Consider the following 15,309-nt stretch of genomic DNA (forward strand, 5'->3'; position numbering starts at 1 on the left):
CTAAGTGTTTTCTGTGATGCTGAAACATTCTAAGTAAAGTAATTGTACTGTTGTCTCATGTGGAATGTGTGTACTGTATATTACGCTTGATGTATCAACATTAAATTAATTGTCCACTATTAAAATAGTTGAATAATACATTTTGCAAAAGTGCTGGGTTCCCCTTTTCAAATGTGACAATTCAATACTTGTTTCTGCTTTAAATCAAATATCTTGTATTGCTTTGCTTGAATAAAAATAGAGAGTTAGAGAAATTATATTGTTCAGAATTGTTAGTATTAAGTTAGTCTCTACTTTAGTGAATCCAACTAGCTAATTAAATCGTTACTGCACTATTCAGACTTTATTGAATGTGTATTTACATGTTTAGTAAGAACAGGAGAATCACTGTTTCCAGGTTGGAGACCACTTTAAAGTGCAAATACGGACGAGAGTGAAATGCTCCACAAACAGGTGAATACTAAATTATACGGTTAGAAGCTTTGACTTCACAAATATCGTGAGTGCAGGATGAGAAACTATGAAAAGCGCTGATACCCAGGAAAGAGCTGGTGTGTACGCAGGGCTGCAGCCGCCACTGAGGACATTGAGGTCACATCCACAGCATTGTTTCTGGGAATGTGCGGGGCATTAACAAACTGAGGGGGGAGTTGACATATAACACACACACACACACACACACACGCAACACAACACAAAAAGTGGGTTTTCATAAACAGATTAATTTAGTCGTTGGGTTAAACATGCAATATTTGATTGTTTGTGGTGTTTAACAGGATAAGATTTCACCAAACAAAGGGATTTAACTCCACCAGAGGCAATGTGGTTACTTTTCGGCTGCTGTGGTTGCACTGGGGGGAGTTTTGTGCTCTGAAAGCTTTTCTTCACCGATCTGTACCCTCTCTAGTTTTATCAGGGTAACATGAATCATCCACTTGGACAAATTATTCAGCAGAGATGACACAAGCGGAGAGTTCAGGAGCGTGTGTCTCGGCCAAAACACGTGAAAAAAAGAAGCAGGACACAAATCTAGCAGTGGCCCTGTCATCAGAGCACATGTGCTGTGGAACATTAAACAGCTGGTTTAAGTTAGGACATGACCACCTACATAGTGAGTGACTGAGGGCCCGGTAGGGATGGAGCACACGGCCATTACTGTCACATTCACCACCTGCTCTGTGACCCAACAAATGACAATCAGCATCACAGCCAGCCATTTGAAAATATCAAAGTAATGTTCAAAATGTTCATCAACCTATAAATTACTTTGTAATAAAATGTTTTGATTAATTCACCATTTTCAGATTCTGATACCTATATTATAAATTATATTATTGGACAATATAACAACAGTATTTTAGCCTCATGACATATCATTAGTGAGCTCTGTCACCCTCATGTGGTGAGAAGAACGAATTACACTCACTGATGGGAGAGTCCTGTGCAGTTAACTGGCCACGTCAAAACAAGAAACTGTTTATTTGGAGCCTAGACTTTAAATGAACTGGTTTTAACTGATCACTATACTGGGAAATATCTTCTCGTGAACAGTTTTTATCCAAATTCTAACAAAGAACTGAAATCTGGCCAACAAGGTCCCAATAACATCCTGGTTTAACAATAACTGGAATTGGTCCAGTACATATTTATGTAAACCAGCTCGGCTTTAAAAATTACTTTAAGTTCTTCGTATAATTAAGACTTATTTAATCTCCTTTGACCAACGATTCTTATAAAACTGGAGGTGAATGTAAGATTCAGGAAATGATGTTGTAACGACTCAGAAAAACAGACCCTGGTCTTTTAGATTTTAGGGTTCTCATAACTGACAGCGCCATCTTGTGGCAAAACACTCCCCCATCACTCTATAATAAATACACACAGGAACATGTTAAGCGGCTGTTTTCCTCTTCACAAACGTTTAGACAATCTGATGTTAAAATACCTGCTTCTGGGTAATATGACACTTAAAGGATCAATCAAGAAACTATATACTTAGTTTATGATTCTGTCAAATGGTATGAAAACTAGGTAGGTATCAAAATCATAAAACATCTGTTTAAGATGCGTAAATAAAAAAGATGACCCTTTTATTTGTGACAAAGACACAGACAACACGTCCATCACTTTCCAAACTTTTAATGTAAAAGACAAAACACACAGAATATGATGACATGAGGGGGAAAACGCTTCTTCTCATTTGTCCTTCTCCCTCTGCTCCTTGTCCTTCTTGTCCTTCTCAACCTTTGCCTCTTCGGCCTCGTGCCGCTTGATGAGCACCTCGACCTCTTTCTGTTTAAGAACCTTGATTTTGGTTTTCCCGTCTTCCCGCGTCAGGGTGGCGATCTCCACTAGGATAGGAAATGTGAAACACGGTGGTTGTAGATAGTTAGTGTTGGTTTTCATTTTAAGTCTTGTAATTCAGCTTTAGATACATCCTGATGATTTAGATTTAATGACTTATTTCAACCAAAAGCCTCAAGGATTATCTGATAGAAGTTTTTTTAAATGTGTTATGTTAGTTTAGAGCCTTGTTATTACTACTGTTAAGATATGTCCTGCATAACACAGTGCATGACAGTAATACTGTCATTTCAAATCAATCAAAATGTGCCATCTAAACTACTAGTGAGTACTGTCTGTGATTCTCACCCTTTTCTGCCGAGAGCTTGCTGACGTCCATCGTTTTGTTGAGGACTTTGACGGCCAGAGCCAAAGCAGAGGACAGAGTCATCTCTCCCTCTTTGAAGTCCTGCTTCAGCATGGACACGGCAGCCTGAGGCAAACACGTCAATACATGATATTATACTCAGGATACAGAGGAACAGTAACTCAAATAAAGTTAATAAAATGTATTGGTTCAACAAATGTAACCCTCCATATTCGAAATTGGCAACAAAGCATTTAATACAATTTAAAAAATAAATTATAAATCCCTTATTGTAAGGCTACTACATCAAATACTCCGAAACCAAAACTGCAACGGTCTTATGACACTTTATCTTATGACAGGAAAAGATTATGCGGCAATTTTCATTCACAACTACTATAATCACAACATTGTTCATGCTATCTGCTGAGATCATCTAACTGATTCTCATCACTCAACACATTTCAGACTTACAGCGCTGTTGTTGCCGATGCACGTCGCCTTCCAGCCTCCGTAGTTGCCGCTGGGGTCACTCTGGTACAGCTGGAAACCGTAGTGTTTGTCCCAGCCCATGTAGAGCAGAGAAACACCAAACGGCCTCTTTCCTTTAAACACAAACCACACAGATGTTACAGAACGCCACAAAACCATCTGACATTTCACTAAATGATGACATACTGTAGTCGATTGTATACTAGTATAAAATGTTATCAGACATCTGTAGAGATGCACACTTGAAATGATTAAAAATGACAATTATGTTGATGCCAAGGATTAAGATAAGATAAGATGCATTTATTCATCCCAAACACATGCACAGTCATGCAAAGGCACACTCATGTAGGTAGGGAAATTTAATCTCTGCTTTTGACCCATCTTGTGCAGGACACACAGAGCAGTGAGCAGCCGCGTACAGGCGCTCGGGGAGCAGATGTTGGGGGAGTAAGGTGCCTTGCTCAGGGGCACTAGACAGGGTAGGGAGACTCTTGGATTTTTGGACAGATCAATCCAGGTTCGTCTTTTGTTGTCTCTCCGTGGAGTCGAACCAGAGACGAACCAGAGACCTTCTCTGCCCATAGTCCAAGTTTCTGCCACTAGACCACCGCCTCTCCTATTACTTTAAGGAATTAGAACCAAGAATGAGACAAAACAACTTCTGTGCATATTACCTCCAAATTGTGTGTAGGCTTGCTTGATGTCACACAGAGCTGTCACCAGCTGCTCACAGGGAATGGGCTCCTGGTACTGCAATAAATATCTATAATAGAGAAATGTGAACTGGTCAACAGTTGGTGGTAAATGTGATACAAGGCTAGAAAGGTTCTTGCAATGTCATTTGCATCTTCTCAGGAAATGTTATTCTCAGAATTAGACCTGATAAATAAGGAGGTATCTGGGACAGCCCTTGAATTGCCAGTTTTTCCTCTGACTCTTACCTCTGTGCAATTAGCCGCAGCTCATTCGTCAGTACGTTGGCATCTGAAGTGATGCCAGCAACACTGCACGCCATGTCTCTGAAAGACACAAGCACACAGGACCAGCAGTTTAATGTAAGAGCACCTGAAGTGCTTCTTTAGCTTAAAGTCCGCAGCTGAGTTCACTCACTCATTGAGCTTGTAGATCTTCTCAGAGAAGAAAACCTCGTCGAGCAGTTTGTGGATGTTGCGTCTCTCGGCTGCTAAGAGCACGCCGTCGTTTGCTAAGATCCCCAGACAAGTGCCAGCGTGACCGATGGCTTCCATGGCGTACTCCACCTGATACAGGCGCCCTGAAAGATGTAGTCACAAGGTGTCAATTGACTACTCTCTCTAAAAAATATATAAATCCTTTACGACTTAACAATATGAAACGCATATAAAATAGTTTGACAAAGTGAATAAAGCCATTCACTGATGAAGACTGTGAGATGTGGCTAAACATTACAGATGAACACTGCAGCTGGAATATAATGTCAATATGATCGTGTATTTTATGTTCAAATGTTTAAAAAACAAAAACACTTGCCTTCAGGGGAAAATATAGTTGTCCGAGAATCATATCTGCGAGACTAAACATTAGAGAAGTAAGAGGTTAGCCGGAAAAAAACAAGATATATGAAAAACTAAATCCTGCAGAGGTTAAAAGCTACTTACCATTTCCACACGTCACTGGAGCCTCCTGCAAATTATGTAAAGACACATTTCTTATAAACTGGGGCAAACAGCAGGAACCCAAAGCTCTTAGTGTGTTGCACATTGAAGCTGAGCTCTTCACTCTGTTTGAAGACAACTTTTCAAGTTTGTTAAAATGATTCTATTCTATACAAAAGCAGGAGAACTAAATGTCACTGCTTTTTCAGAATCTAGACCAGGATCAAAACGAGAGAACACGATAATCGAACTAGATTATCCCACAAAAAGCTAAACCAAACAGTGACTCAGCAGAGTTAATAGATACATCGAGTTAGATCTATTTATATAGCACATTAGAAACAAGCCAAAGTGCTTTACGGTTATTACAATGTAACAAAAGCGTTGATAAAGGACAATATGTACAATGTTAGAAATAAAGTCTATAGAAAAAGGTAAACACAGCAAAATGGCATAGTTAACCAGAAACAAATGAGGTGAAATAATGACAAGAAGCATTCGAATAATGACAAGACAGACTCGAGCTGGATCAAAGTTGATATTTAAAGATTAAGATCGGGCAGTAAACTTCTTAAATAAAAGAACAAACGATGAATTAAGTCTTTCTTTGACACAGTATGTTTAATCCTCCCTGTTTACCTCGGTGTACAGCAGCTAGCTAACTGATGCTAAACAGAATGAATCTGCAATATCTCAGCATGCTAACTGGCTAGCATCCTGAAAAGCTAGTTCCAGAATAAAAGCCCCCCCGTCTAGAACACTGCGAAGTGAAGGTGTGACATAAAATTTAATTGAAATTAAACAATGCTGTAGTGAATAATAAAATAAGGAGTCGTTACCTGAGATTAAAGAGAATTAGTTTAGTCACTTCAGCCCGGACACAGCGATCCGGCACTTTCTGTTTGATGCTTCCTCGGCAACACCGGAAACTGCGGCTGCGAGGAATTAGCTCAGCAGCGCCACCTGTCAGCAGGAGGACCGAGGTAATGTTCTGCATCACTGTTGCAGGTCAATGACAAGTGTAAAGAGAGAAAGAAAGAAAGAAAGAAAGAAAGAAAAATAGATAGATAGATAGATAGATAGATAGATAGATAGATAGATAGATAGATAGATTCAAGATTCAAGATTCAAGATTTTTTATTGTCAAATGCACAACAATAACATTTAGCAGTCACTGGCAGTGAAATGCTTGAGTATCAGGCTCTCTTCTAGCAATGCTCAAGTAATTACAACCTATAAAATAAAATAAATAGAAATAGTATAAAATAGAATAAAATAGATAGATAGATAGATAGATAGATAGATCAACAGACTGATAGATAGATAAACAGACTGATAGATGGATAGATAGATAGATAGATAGATAGATAGATAGATAGATAGATAGATCAACAGACTGATAGATAGATAAACAGACTGATAGATAGATAGATAGATAGATAGATAGATAGATAGATAGATAGATAGATAGATAGATAGATAGATAGATAGATAGATAGATAGATAGATAGATAGATAGATGTTTAAAACAATCTCAGCTCTGCTGTGTTCAGGGCTCTTCTGTTGTCTAACCTTTTTTGGAGGAGTCCATCACAATGTGGAACCTATATACAAATAATTTGGGTTGAACTGCTGTCAGTATTATATTTCATAATGATGCCACCGATAATGATAGAGCATCATTTTGACCTTTATTTGATATAATCGGGGGAAGAAATTGTTTTAAGTTCACACCGGTCTGACGTGAAGTTTTAGTTTCTCCCTTTAACGCAGCACGCTTGTGATTGGCTGTTTGAGCAGCATGGCGTTTGAATGGGAAGAGGAAGCAATCTGACTGCTAGCTCGTTAGCTAGGAAGTGGCTAACCTCGCTGCAGAACACAAACAAGTTAAAGTTAAACAGCGAAACGACGGCGCTAGCTTGACTTGCTTGTTTCCGTCTTCTGTCGACATGACGTCTCGAGCCCGAGTCGCACTCAGGACATGATTCTGAATTAAACATCTGTCCGGAAAGGTGAGTGTTTCAAACGCGATGCTAACGCTAGGCAGAGCTAGCTTGATCGGGGCTAACACGCGACATTAGAGCACCCAGGAGATCAAAACCAGCGTTTTCTCATATGCAACGTTTCATTTAATGATCAGGTTTAACTCTGTGCGTGTTGTATTGGTCTCAAGTAGCTCGAGCAGGGCGGATACTGTCGCTCCCGGTCGGCCTCACTGCGCCTCGGGTACACTGTGTCCTCTGACCGATGCTATCACTGGGGTCAAACAGAAACTAGTGGGATGATAATCAGCTGTTCCGGGATCAGTAAATCGACTCTCTCATAGATAAGAGCAGGTAAATGTTATTAAGGTGACATTAGAAGTCACAGTTGTTGGATTACAGGCTGGTTCTTCTCAGCAAAGATGGAGGAAGGGCTGCATATACACATAAATGCTGTTATCATCTGGGTTCATCGCGTCACAAGGTTGTAGTTACATCACTGTTATTATATCAGCTGTGGAGGAGGTCACGTGGTTTATCTATGTGTTTGTTTGTTCGCAAGATTACGCAAACAAAATAATAATTACTCAATCGATTTGCATGCAATATTATGGAGGGGAGGGGCAGGACACATGGAAGAGCCAATAACATTTGGACGTGGTTCCAGGAAGTATTTTTTTCTCCACTTACACAACAACTCCTGGGTCCTGAGAAAAACGTTCAGGCATGTTTTAAACCACCCCTCAACTCTTGGATTATATCAAATTAAATTCTACGTAATAAACAAAACACAATACCAGAAAGTAGAATGAAGCTAAACTAAGGTTTTCATGTGTATTACATGGTATATGTAAACTCCCATTTCCAGTCTCAAAAACCAGCTATAATAATTTGTTTAAACTCCTTTACTGATGACACTGTTGTTTGCTTGTGTTCTCTCAGGCAGGATTCAGTTGGATGAGGTCGCCCCTACAGCTGTCAGGATGCAGCAGAAAAGAAACATCCAGATCATCGAGTGGGAGGACCTCGACAAGAGGAAGTTCTACTCTTTCGGGGTGTTCATGACGATGAGCATCCGTGCCACAGTCTACCCAGCAACACTCATCCGCACGCGGTTGCAGGTGCAGAGGGGCACGTCGCTCTATGCCGGAACTTTTGACGCCTTCTTCAAGATCCTGCGGGCGGAGGGTGTACGGGGCCTCTACCGCGGCTTCATGGTCAACTCCTTCACGCTCATCTCAGGGCAGGCTTACATAACCACCTACGAACTGGTGAGAAGGCATGTCTCCCAGTATACAGAGGACAACACCATGAAGTCGCTGGTGGCCGGCGGCTCGGCTTCGCTGATCGCTCAGAGCATCACCGTTCCCATAGATGTGGTCTCTCAGCAGCTGATGATGCAGGGCCAGGGGGCGCACCTCTCCCGCTTTCAACTCAACACCAACACACAGGCTGGAAAGCGCAAAGTACTGTTCGGCCAAACCAGGAACATTATGAGTCAGATTTATGCTGCTGATGGGTGCCGGGGCTTCTACAGAGGATACGCTGCTTCTTTAATCACTTACATCCCAAACAGTGCGGTCTGGTGGCCTTTCTATCATTTTTATGCTGGTAAGCGCCTGAAACCTCTGAAAGCACTGCACTCATTACACCTTCCTTAAGAACCTTGTGCTTTTGTCACGTCCAATTTATCTTTGTGTTTTGTTTTACAGAGCAACTCTCCAAACTGGCTCCCAGTGACTGTCCTCATCTGATTCTACAAGGCATTGCTGGACCCCTCGCTGCTGCCACTGCCTCCACGGTCACCAACCCGATGGATGTGGTTCGAGCCAGAGTTCAGGTTAGCATCAGTCAAACTCAATAAAAAATGTGATGTTGCATCAAATCCAAATTAATAATTGATGTCTAATAATGACCAAATTCAGAGAAGTAAATTTTACATAGTCTGCAGAACAAAAATCTGAAATTAGTCCAAATAGTTAAATATCCAGTTTGAGGCTTAGATACTTTGATACTGGTTTGTGGTTCCATGCTCTGTTGTGTGTGTTTTTTAGGTCGAAGGCCGGTCTTCAGTCATTGAGACGTTCAGACAGCTGATCAGAGAGGAGGGCTGCTGGGGTTTGACCAAAGGACTGTCGGCTCGCATCATTTCATCCACACCCACTGCCATCGTCATGGTGGTCGGCTACGAGACTCTGAAGAAAATGAGTTTGCGACCGGAGCTGGTTGACTCTAGACACTGGTAAAACACACCTGGACAGATGGTGTATGTACCATGTGACATTTTCGCCCCCAGCCCCAAAGTGGACTTCCTGTGAAAGCACTGGGTGAATAATACATCTCAGCCTGGGGGGGGGGGGGGGGGAAATGAGATCAGGCCAATTAAAACACGCAAACCATGTGTTTAAATCTGTATCTGACCTTTCATACCGACCCATAAGTTACAGATTAAAGCAACACTTTGTTACGTTTACTGTGCAACAGCGCCCTCTGCAGCAGCTCGGTGTCCGAGCCATAAAGTGGTTTTTAATCTAAAAGAACCCACCACCAATCTCTTGGAATTCATAAGTGGATATTACCCATGACCCCTGGCTTCCTGAACCAGAAGAGCTGCCGCCGTGACCTATAACACAAACTCTCAATAGAATTCTTTGTATTTTTAAAGTTTCCTGCTGAATTCTGGAGATAAACGCTGGTTTTAATGACTTCTAGCTGATCTGCAGTTCAGCTTTACTCCTCAACTTGCTGGAACGGATTTGAAGCTGCAACTCTCAGTCAGTTCCACACGTCTCACAGGAGATGGCACTGACTCACCAGAGGTGCAAAGAGAAAGAGGAGACGTTCAGGGTGAGGAGTGGGAATGAAAGAGGAAACCTCCTCTCTTTTCCAACACATTGAACAAAACAACTTATTTTAAAGCTGCTGTTTATTGTTAAAAAAAAGTTGCATAGTGTTGCTTTAAATATTTTGCCTTTTAATGTTCACGCACAGGTTTGCAGTTGTCGCTGCTTAAACAGGGTTGAAAACTGCATCATCGTCCTGTCGCTGGACAATTGAGACAAATTTAAGCCACTGTTATAGAATTCGTTTTTATGTTTTGGCAACGCACACTGCATCAGGTTTCTGCATCTTTGCTTAGCAGAGAAGTGGAACTGAAAGCTGTGTGCTATGTGTGATAGTTTGTGCTTTCTTACCAAAGTCGAGCAAAGCTGGGCTCACATTAAAAACCGGGCTTTGATCAGGGTTTGGAGAAACGTTGGTGCAAACAAACTTGTGTTTTTGTTTCCCTCCATTCATCACACTGGCGTGTGTCTGATATACGGTTTCTTTCTCCTGGCCTTTTCTAGTCGCTGCCTTCATAGTGTGAAATCACTAACAGCAATGTGAGTTTTGTTTTTAACTGCTGAATGAGCATGAGAAGACTGGTGTTAGGTATTAGAATCAGCCAACTGGCAGATACTATGTTTTATTTGTCCTGCAAGTCAAATCACTCGACAAGGTCCACACACAACAAGAGACGCACAGTCACACATTTTATCAGCTCTTCTGTAACACACTGTTTGTCTGTGGTATTGACGATGCAGAAAATGGCTGATTCGGTGTATCGGTAACCACCGGGTATCTGCCAGTGTAAAACCTGTGAGCAGAAATGATAGTTGCATCTGGTGTGACGGTAAATGTTTGAGTGCAATAAATGTTTTCCCCTTCTCAGAAAAATGTGATTGTATATTTCCTGTAAATCATGTGAATAACACGTCTTCTTTAAAATGCTTTTTAACTAATTTATCTGTTGTTTTTCGGGGGGGGGGGGGGTTGGTTTTGGGGTTTTTGACCACTGTCGTGTTTGATCTTCAAAATGTCACGTTTCATATTAGTTTTTCTTTTGTGGAACATGAGTAACGCTGTTCATTGTATCTGAGACAGTTTGTTGCTTAATAAGAAAAACTGCTCAAGTGGCTTTTGCAGGCACGTAATTAATTAAAAAAATAAAGGAAAACAACCAATTTTATTTTAAGTTTTAGGTGAGATGTGGTCACTGTTTTGGACAGATACAAAAAAAAAAAAATAATATATATATATATATATATATATACATGTAGTGATTGACACGTAACATTAAATGTTTCAGAAAAGCAAAGATACAAGGATGTTTTACTCCGGTAGAAAAGTCCTAAATCCGAAAGTTGTATATGAAGCCATAATGTTTCTTAACTTATACAGACATTTCTCAGGCCATACCAAGATGTGTTGGAATCATTAAAGTTCTACCTGAACACTGTGTAAATTCACCTGCCGTTTTAAGTTCTAGTTTTCACAAGAACACATTATCTTCATTATTTAAAAAACAAAACAAAACAAAAAAAACATGTGAGAGTCAGAGTCTCAAACAGCTCGACAGTGATTCGTCCTCTGACGAGTCAGAACTCGTTGTGTACAGAATTCATGTGGTTTCACATTGTGTGTTGTCTCAGTGTGTTTTCATTCAACATCTGTTTGTTCAATAAAACTTCACAGCTGCTCTTGAACCGTTGGCTCCGCTGTTTTTTTATTTTTCAGCTTGATATTTGAATGTGGATTAAAAAAAAAAAAATCTCAATTAAAACACGTGATTGCCATTTTAATGTCAGATCACTAACTTGAAGAGAACTAGAACTTAAACCTTTTTTAAATAAGTCCTATATATTTAATAACTGGATTCTATATTAATATTTAAAGTTTAGAAATTATGCCGCCAGATACCTTTTTACACAAAAATACCCAATATGTACATTTCTTAGAAGAAGCCTTTAATGTTGGTTTAATCAAAACTTTGCTCCTTAGGGGTATTTCCATCTACTTTGGTAGAGTCGTAGTCTACACATTTCTACATGAGCATCTCTGTGCATCAATGCTATCACCATCTTATGTATAATTTAAGGCAAGGACAAAAATTCATATTTTTTCCTTTGGTTTATCACAGTTTACTCAGGCACAGTGCCAGTCACATTGTTACTGATACTAGGAATACAGTCTTTAAATTCTTACCTATCGATAGACACCAAGATCATGCAGCTGGATCTGACAGATGTTAGATGATGTTAGATGATAGATCGAAACCAATAACTGCACCTTAGCACCGCACGTGCCCATAACTTATTGTTGTTTTATGTCAGATTGTTGTTTATGTCAAATGCACCAACCACACCAATGCAATTTCCTGTATGTGTAAATACACAGGGAATTAAAAGAGTTCTGATTCTGTTTGAGCTTTTCTTAATTAATTGTGAGTCCAGTCCCCCTGAGAGCTAACAGACTATCTAATACACTTTCATAAGCCTGTATATATCTCATCGAATAAAACACAACAGCTTCAGTTGCTCTTAGACATTGTGACGGACTCGACAACACAACAAAAGTGCCACTACGAGCTACCGCTGCCATGATTAGAGTTTTCCCTGACTGACAATCCTTGTGTCCTGAGGAAAGGTTCAGGCATGTTTAGGGGGCCGTGATCTTAATGCGGTCTTAATGCCATCGAGGTGACGATTGTAGCTGATGGTTCAAATACTACACATACATTTTGAGGTATTAAGCTGTATTTGAAATACTGTGATGATGGAACAGCAATGATTATACAGAAAACATTTGTTGTTATTCAATTTCAATCAAAAGCAGCATCAATATACATACCAGAGACTGGAAAATTTATTAAGTTAAGGTTATGCCCCATTATGCCTAATGTCGCTAATTTGCCTCATACCTTAATTTTATATCTACTGTAAATGCTATATTGAAATTTAGAATCTCAACTTAATTTAGCATCTGTATGACAGCCAAAAACACAAATGATAATTGTCTTCTATAATTGGAATTAATTCAGTCAGTAAGGGGTTAATGAGGATCTAGTGAATTTAACTTCATGAATGGACCATGGAGGTATCAACTCTACTGACTGACATTCTAGTTGTTACTGTGAATTTAATTTGACAGATACAAATCCTCTCAGTTCAGTATTTGTCCACCTCTCTTCCTCTGCTGTCAGCAGATTGAAAAAGCTAGTTTGACCGGAAAATCAACTCAACATCCCCTTACTAGTTTTTATGTGCATTACAGGGTTTCATGTCTGTGTGCCTGCATCTCTGAGTCAATAGGCTCAAACCTGTCAAGTACATGTGTTTGCCTTGCAGCATAATTTAGCTTTTTAATCATTTATTTGCAGTGAACTTAAATTTCCAGCCTGATGACACTGTGCTTCTCTCAGGCAGAAGTCAGTCAGAGGAGGGTCGCCCCTGCAGCTGTCAGGATGCAGCAGAACAGAAACATGCAGGCCCTCGAGTGGGACGACCTCGACAAGACCAGGTTCTACCCGATCGGGGTGTTGATGAAGATGAGCATCCGATGCACAGACTACCCAGCAGCACTCATCCGCACACAGCTGCAGGTGCAGAGGGGCAATTCGCTCCACAAGGGAACTTTTGACGCCTTCTCCAAGATCCTGCGGGCGGAGGGCGTGCGGGGCCTCTACCGCGGCTTCATGGTCAACTCCTTCACGGTCGTCTCAAGCCAGGCTCACATAACCACCTACATGCTGGTAAGGAAGTATGTCTCCCAGTATACAGAGGACAACACGGTGAAGGCGCTGGTGGCCGGCGGCTCGGCTTCACTGGTCGCTCAGAGCATCACCGTTCCCATAGATGTGGTCTCTCAGCAGCTGATGATGCAGGGCCAGGGGGCGCACCTCTCCCGCTTTCAACTCAACACCAACACACAGGCTGGAAAGCGCAAAGTACTGTTCGGCCAAACCAGGAACATTATGAGTCAGATTTATGCTGCTGATGGTTTCCGGGGCTTCTACAGAGGATACACTGCTTCTTTAATCACTTACATCCCAAACAGTGCGGTCTGGTGGCCTCTCTATCAGTTCTATGCTGGTATGTGCCTGAAACATCAGAAAGCACTGCACTCATTACACTTTCCTTAAGAACATTGTGCTTTTGTCACGTCACAATTTATCTTTGTGCCTATTATTAGATCTGTCTTTTGTTTTTACAGAGCAACTCTCCAAACTGGCTCCCAGTGACTGTCCTCATCTGATTCTACAAGGCATCGCTGGACCTCTCGCTGCTGCCACTGCCTCCACGGTCACCAACCCGATGGATGTGGTTCGAGCCAGAGTTCAGGTTGGCGTCATTTACTGAACATCCATCATCTACAGGCATCACATGGTCACTTGAATGATGTTTGGGGGGATATTGCAAAAAGCTTAGTTGGGATTCGCAAGTAGTTTATGGTTCCTTCTGTCTGTGCGGAGAAAAATGTGTTGAAGTGCACAGTCCAGTCTATTCAGTTTATTATTATTACTTATTAAATGTGAGTCATTAGTCAGCTTTCTTTGTGTTTGTGCGTCGGATCTCAAGTTGTCTTATCACTCACTGTAATTTGCATGACCTGATGATTCAGGGTGACAGTTTGTGCGTCAGACGACAGTTCACACACCAGCTGATGGTCTGGAGTCAGTGGCTAGAGATAATAAATTGCGAATGGGGGATGATACAGTATGAAAAGCTAATCCCCTGACATTTGAAACTTTATTAAAAATGAAACATTGGATCAAATAATCAGGGACCAGATTCTAAAACAATTCCCACAGTTTTAGGCCTTGATATGGTGATACTGGTTTGTGGTTCCATGCTCTGTCTGTGTGTTTTCAGGTTGAAGGCCGGTCTTCAGTCATTGAGACGTTCAGACAGCTGATCACAGAGGAGGGCTACCGGGGTTTGACCAAAGGACTGTCGGCTCGCATCATTGCATCCACGCCCGCTGCCGTCCTCACGGCCGTCGGCTACGAGACTCTGAAGAAAATTAGTTTGCGACCGAAGCAGGACGATTCCACACAAAGGTAAAACACACCCGGACAGACGGATCGGGGGCTGGCTCCTACAAAACTACAACCTGGAAATCAGTGGCCACATTTGTGGATATGGAAAATCTGGATATGGATAAATGTGATGGTTCCACCAACACTCGAACGATGTGACGCTCTGGAACTTCACGTAGCGCTCAGCCGATCCTCTAACTGGAATCCAGAAGAGACTAAATCTATTCAGGAAAAACAATCGCTCATTTATAAAAACACATTTATTATCGAAACAGAAAAACAAATCTTCCTTAGATTTAGTTCAATGGAGTAAAAAGATAACTGGACTTTATTATTGAAATGCAAAATTTTCCTAAGTTTGGTTCTATTAATCTTCCGTAGTATTCATGATGAACTTTGATTCTGCTCGTCGTGATATTATATATATATATATATTTTATATTTACTAGTGCTTTGTGAGACAAATTTTGTTTATATTTAAGTCTCTCTGTTTTTTTCTGATTTATTTCAAAGTAATATACAATGAAAGGTTCACTTTGATGCTTGAGAAATAACTGCATATGAGTGAAAAATACTGCCCTCATAGTATAATAATAATAATAACAACAATAACAACGATACTACTGCAGCTTGACTGAATTCATGACCTTTGTGCCGTCCCAGCTAAGTGTGTTTATGTACAGCACGCAC

General features: G+C 40.8%; 3 protein-coding genes across 3 annotated transcripts; 2 read left to right on the forward strand and 1 right to left on the reverse strand.

The window, feature by feature from the left end:
- Window positions 1-2,123: 2,123 nt before the first annotated feature.
- On the reverse strand, window positions 2,124-5,726 carry LOC128436929 (proteasome subunit alpha type-4). Its single transcript, XM_053418873.1, has 9 exons — window positions 5,619-5,726; window positions 4,783-4,807; window positions 4,655-4,697; window positions 4,256-4,418; window positions 4,087-4,164; window positions 3,820-3,908; window positions 3,125-3,255; window positions 2,653-2,776; window positions 2,124-2,351 (listed from the first exon to the last, which is right to left on the reverse strand). Exons 2-9 carry the CDS (start codon window positions 4,783-4,785, stop codon window positions 2,197-2,199), a joined length of 786 nt encoding a protein of 261 aa, XP_053274848.1. The 5' UTR covers window positions 4,786-4,807; window positions 5,619-5,726; the 3' UTR covers window positions 2,124-2,196.
- Window positions 5,727-6,553: 827 nt separating this feature from the next.
- Window positions 6,554-11,287, forward strand: LOC128441123 (solute carrier family 25 member 44). Its single transcript, XM_053423747.1, has 4 exons — window positions 6,554-6,791; window positions 7,704-8,372; window positions 8,474-8,601; window positions 8,816-11,287. The coding sequence occupies exons 2-4, from the start codon at window positions 7,745-7,747 to the stop codon at window positions 9,005-9,007; spliced, it is 948 nt and encodes a 315-aa protein (XP_053279722.1). The 5' UTR covers window positions 6,554-6,791; window positions 7,704-7,744; the 3' UTR covers window positions 9,008-11,287.
- Window positions 11,288-13,044: 1,757 nt separating this feature from the next.
- Window positions 13,045-14,644, forward strand: LOC128448910 (solute carrier family 25 member 44-like). The gene is made up of 3 exons (XM_053432186.1): window positions 13,045-13,672; window positions 13,794-13,921; window positions 14,453-14,644. The coding sequence occupies exons 1-3, from the start codon at window positions 13,045-13,047 to the stop codon at window positions 14,642-14,644; spliced, it is 948 nt and encodes a 315-aa protein (XP_053288161.1).
- Window positions 14,645-15,309: the final 665 nt, after the last annotated feature.

This window comes from Pleuronectes platessa, chromosome 1 (genome assembly GCF_947347685.1).
Source record: "Pleuronectes platessa chromosome 1, fPlePla1.1, whole genome shotgun sequence".
Classification (NCBI taxonomy): Eukaryota; Metazoa; Chordata; class Actinopteri; order Pleuronectiformes; family Pleuronectidae; genus Pleuronectes; species Pleuronectes platessa.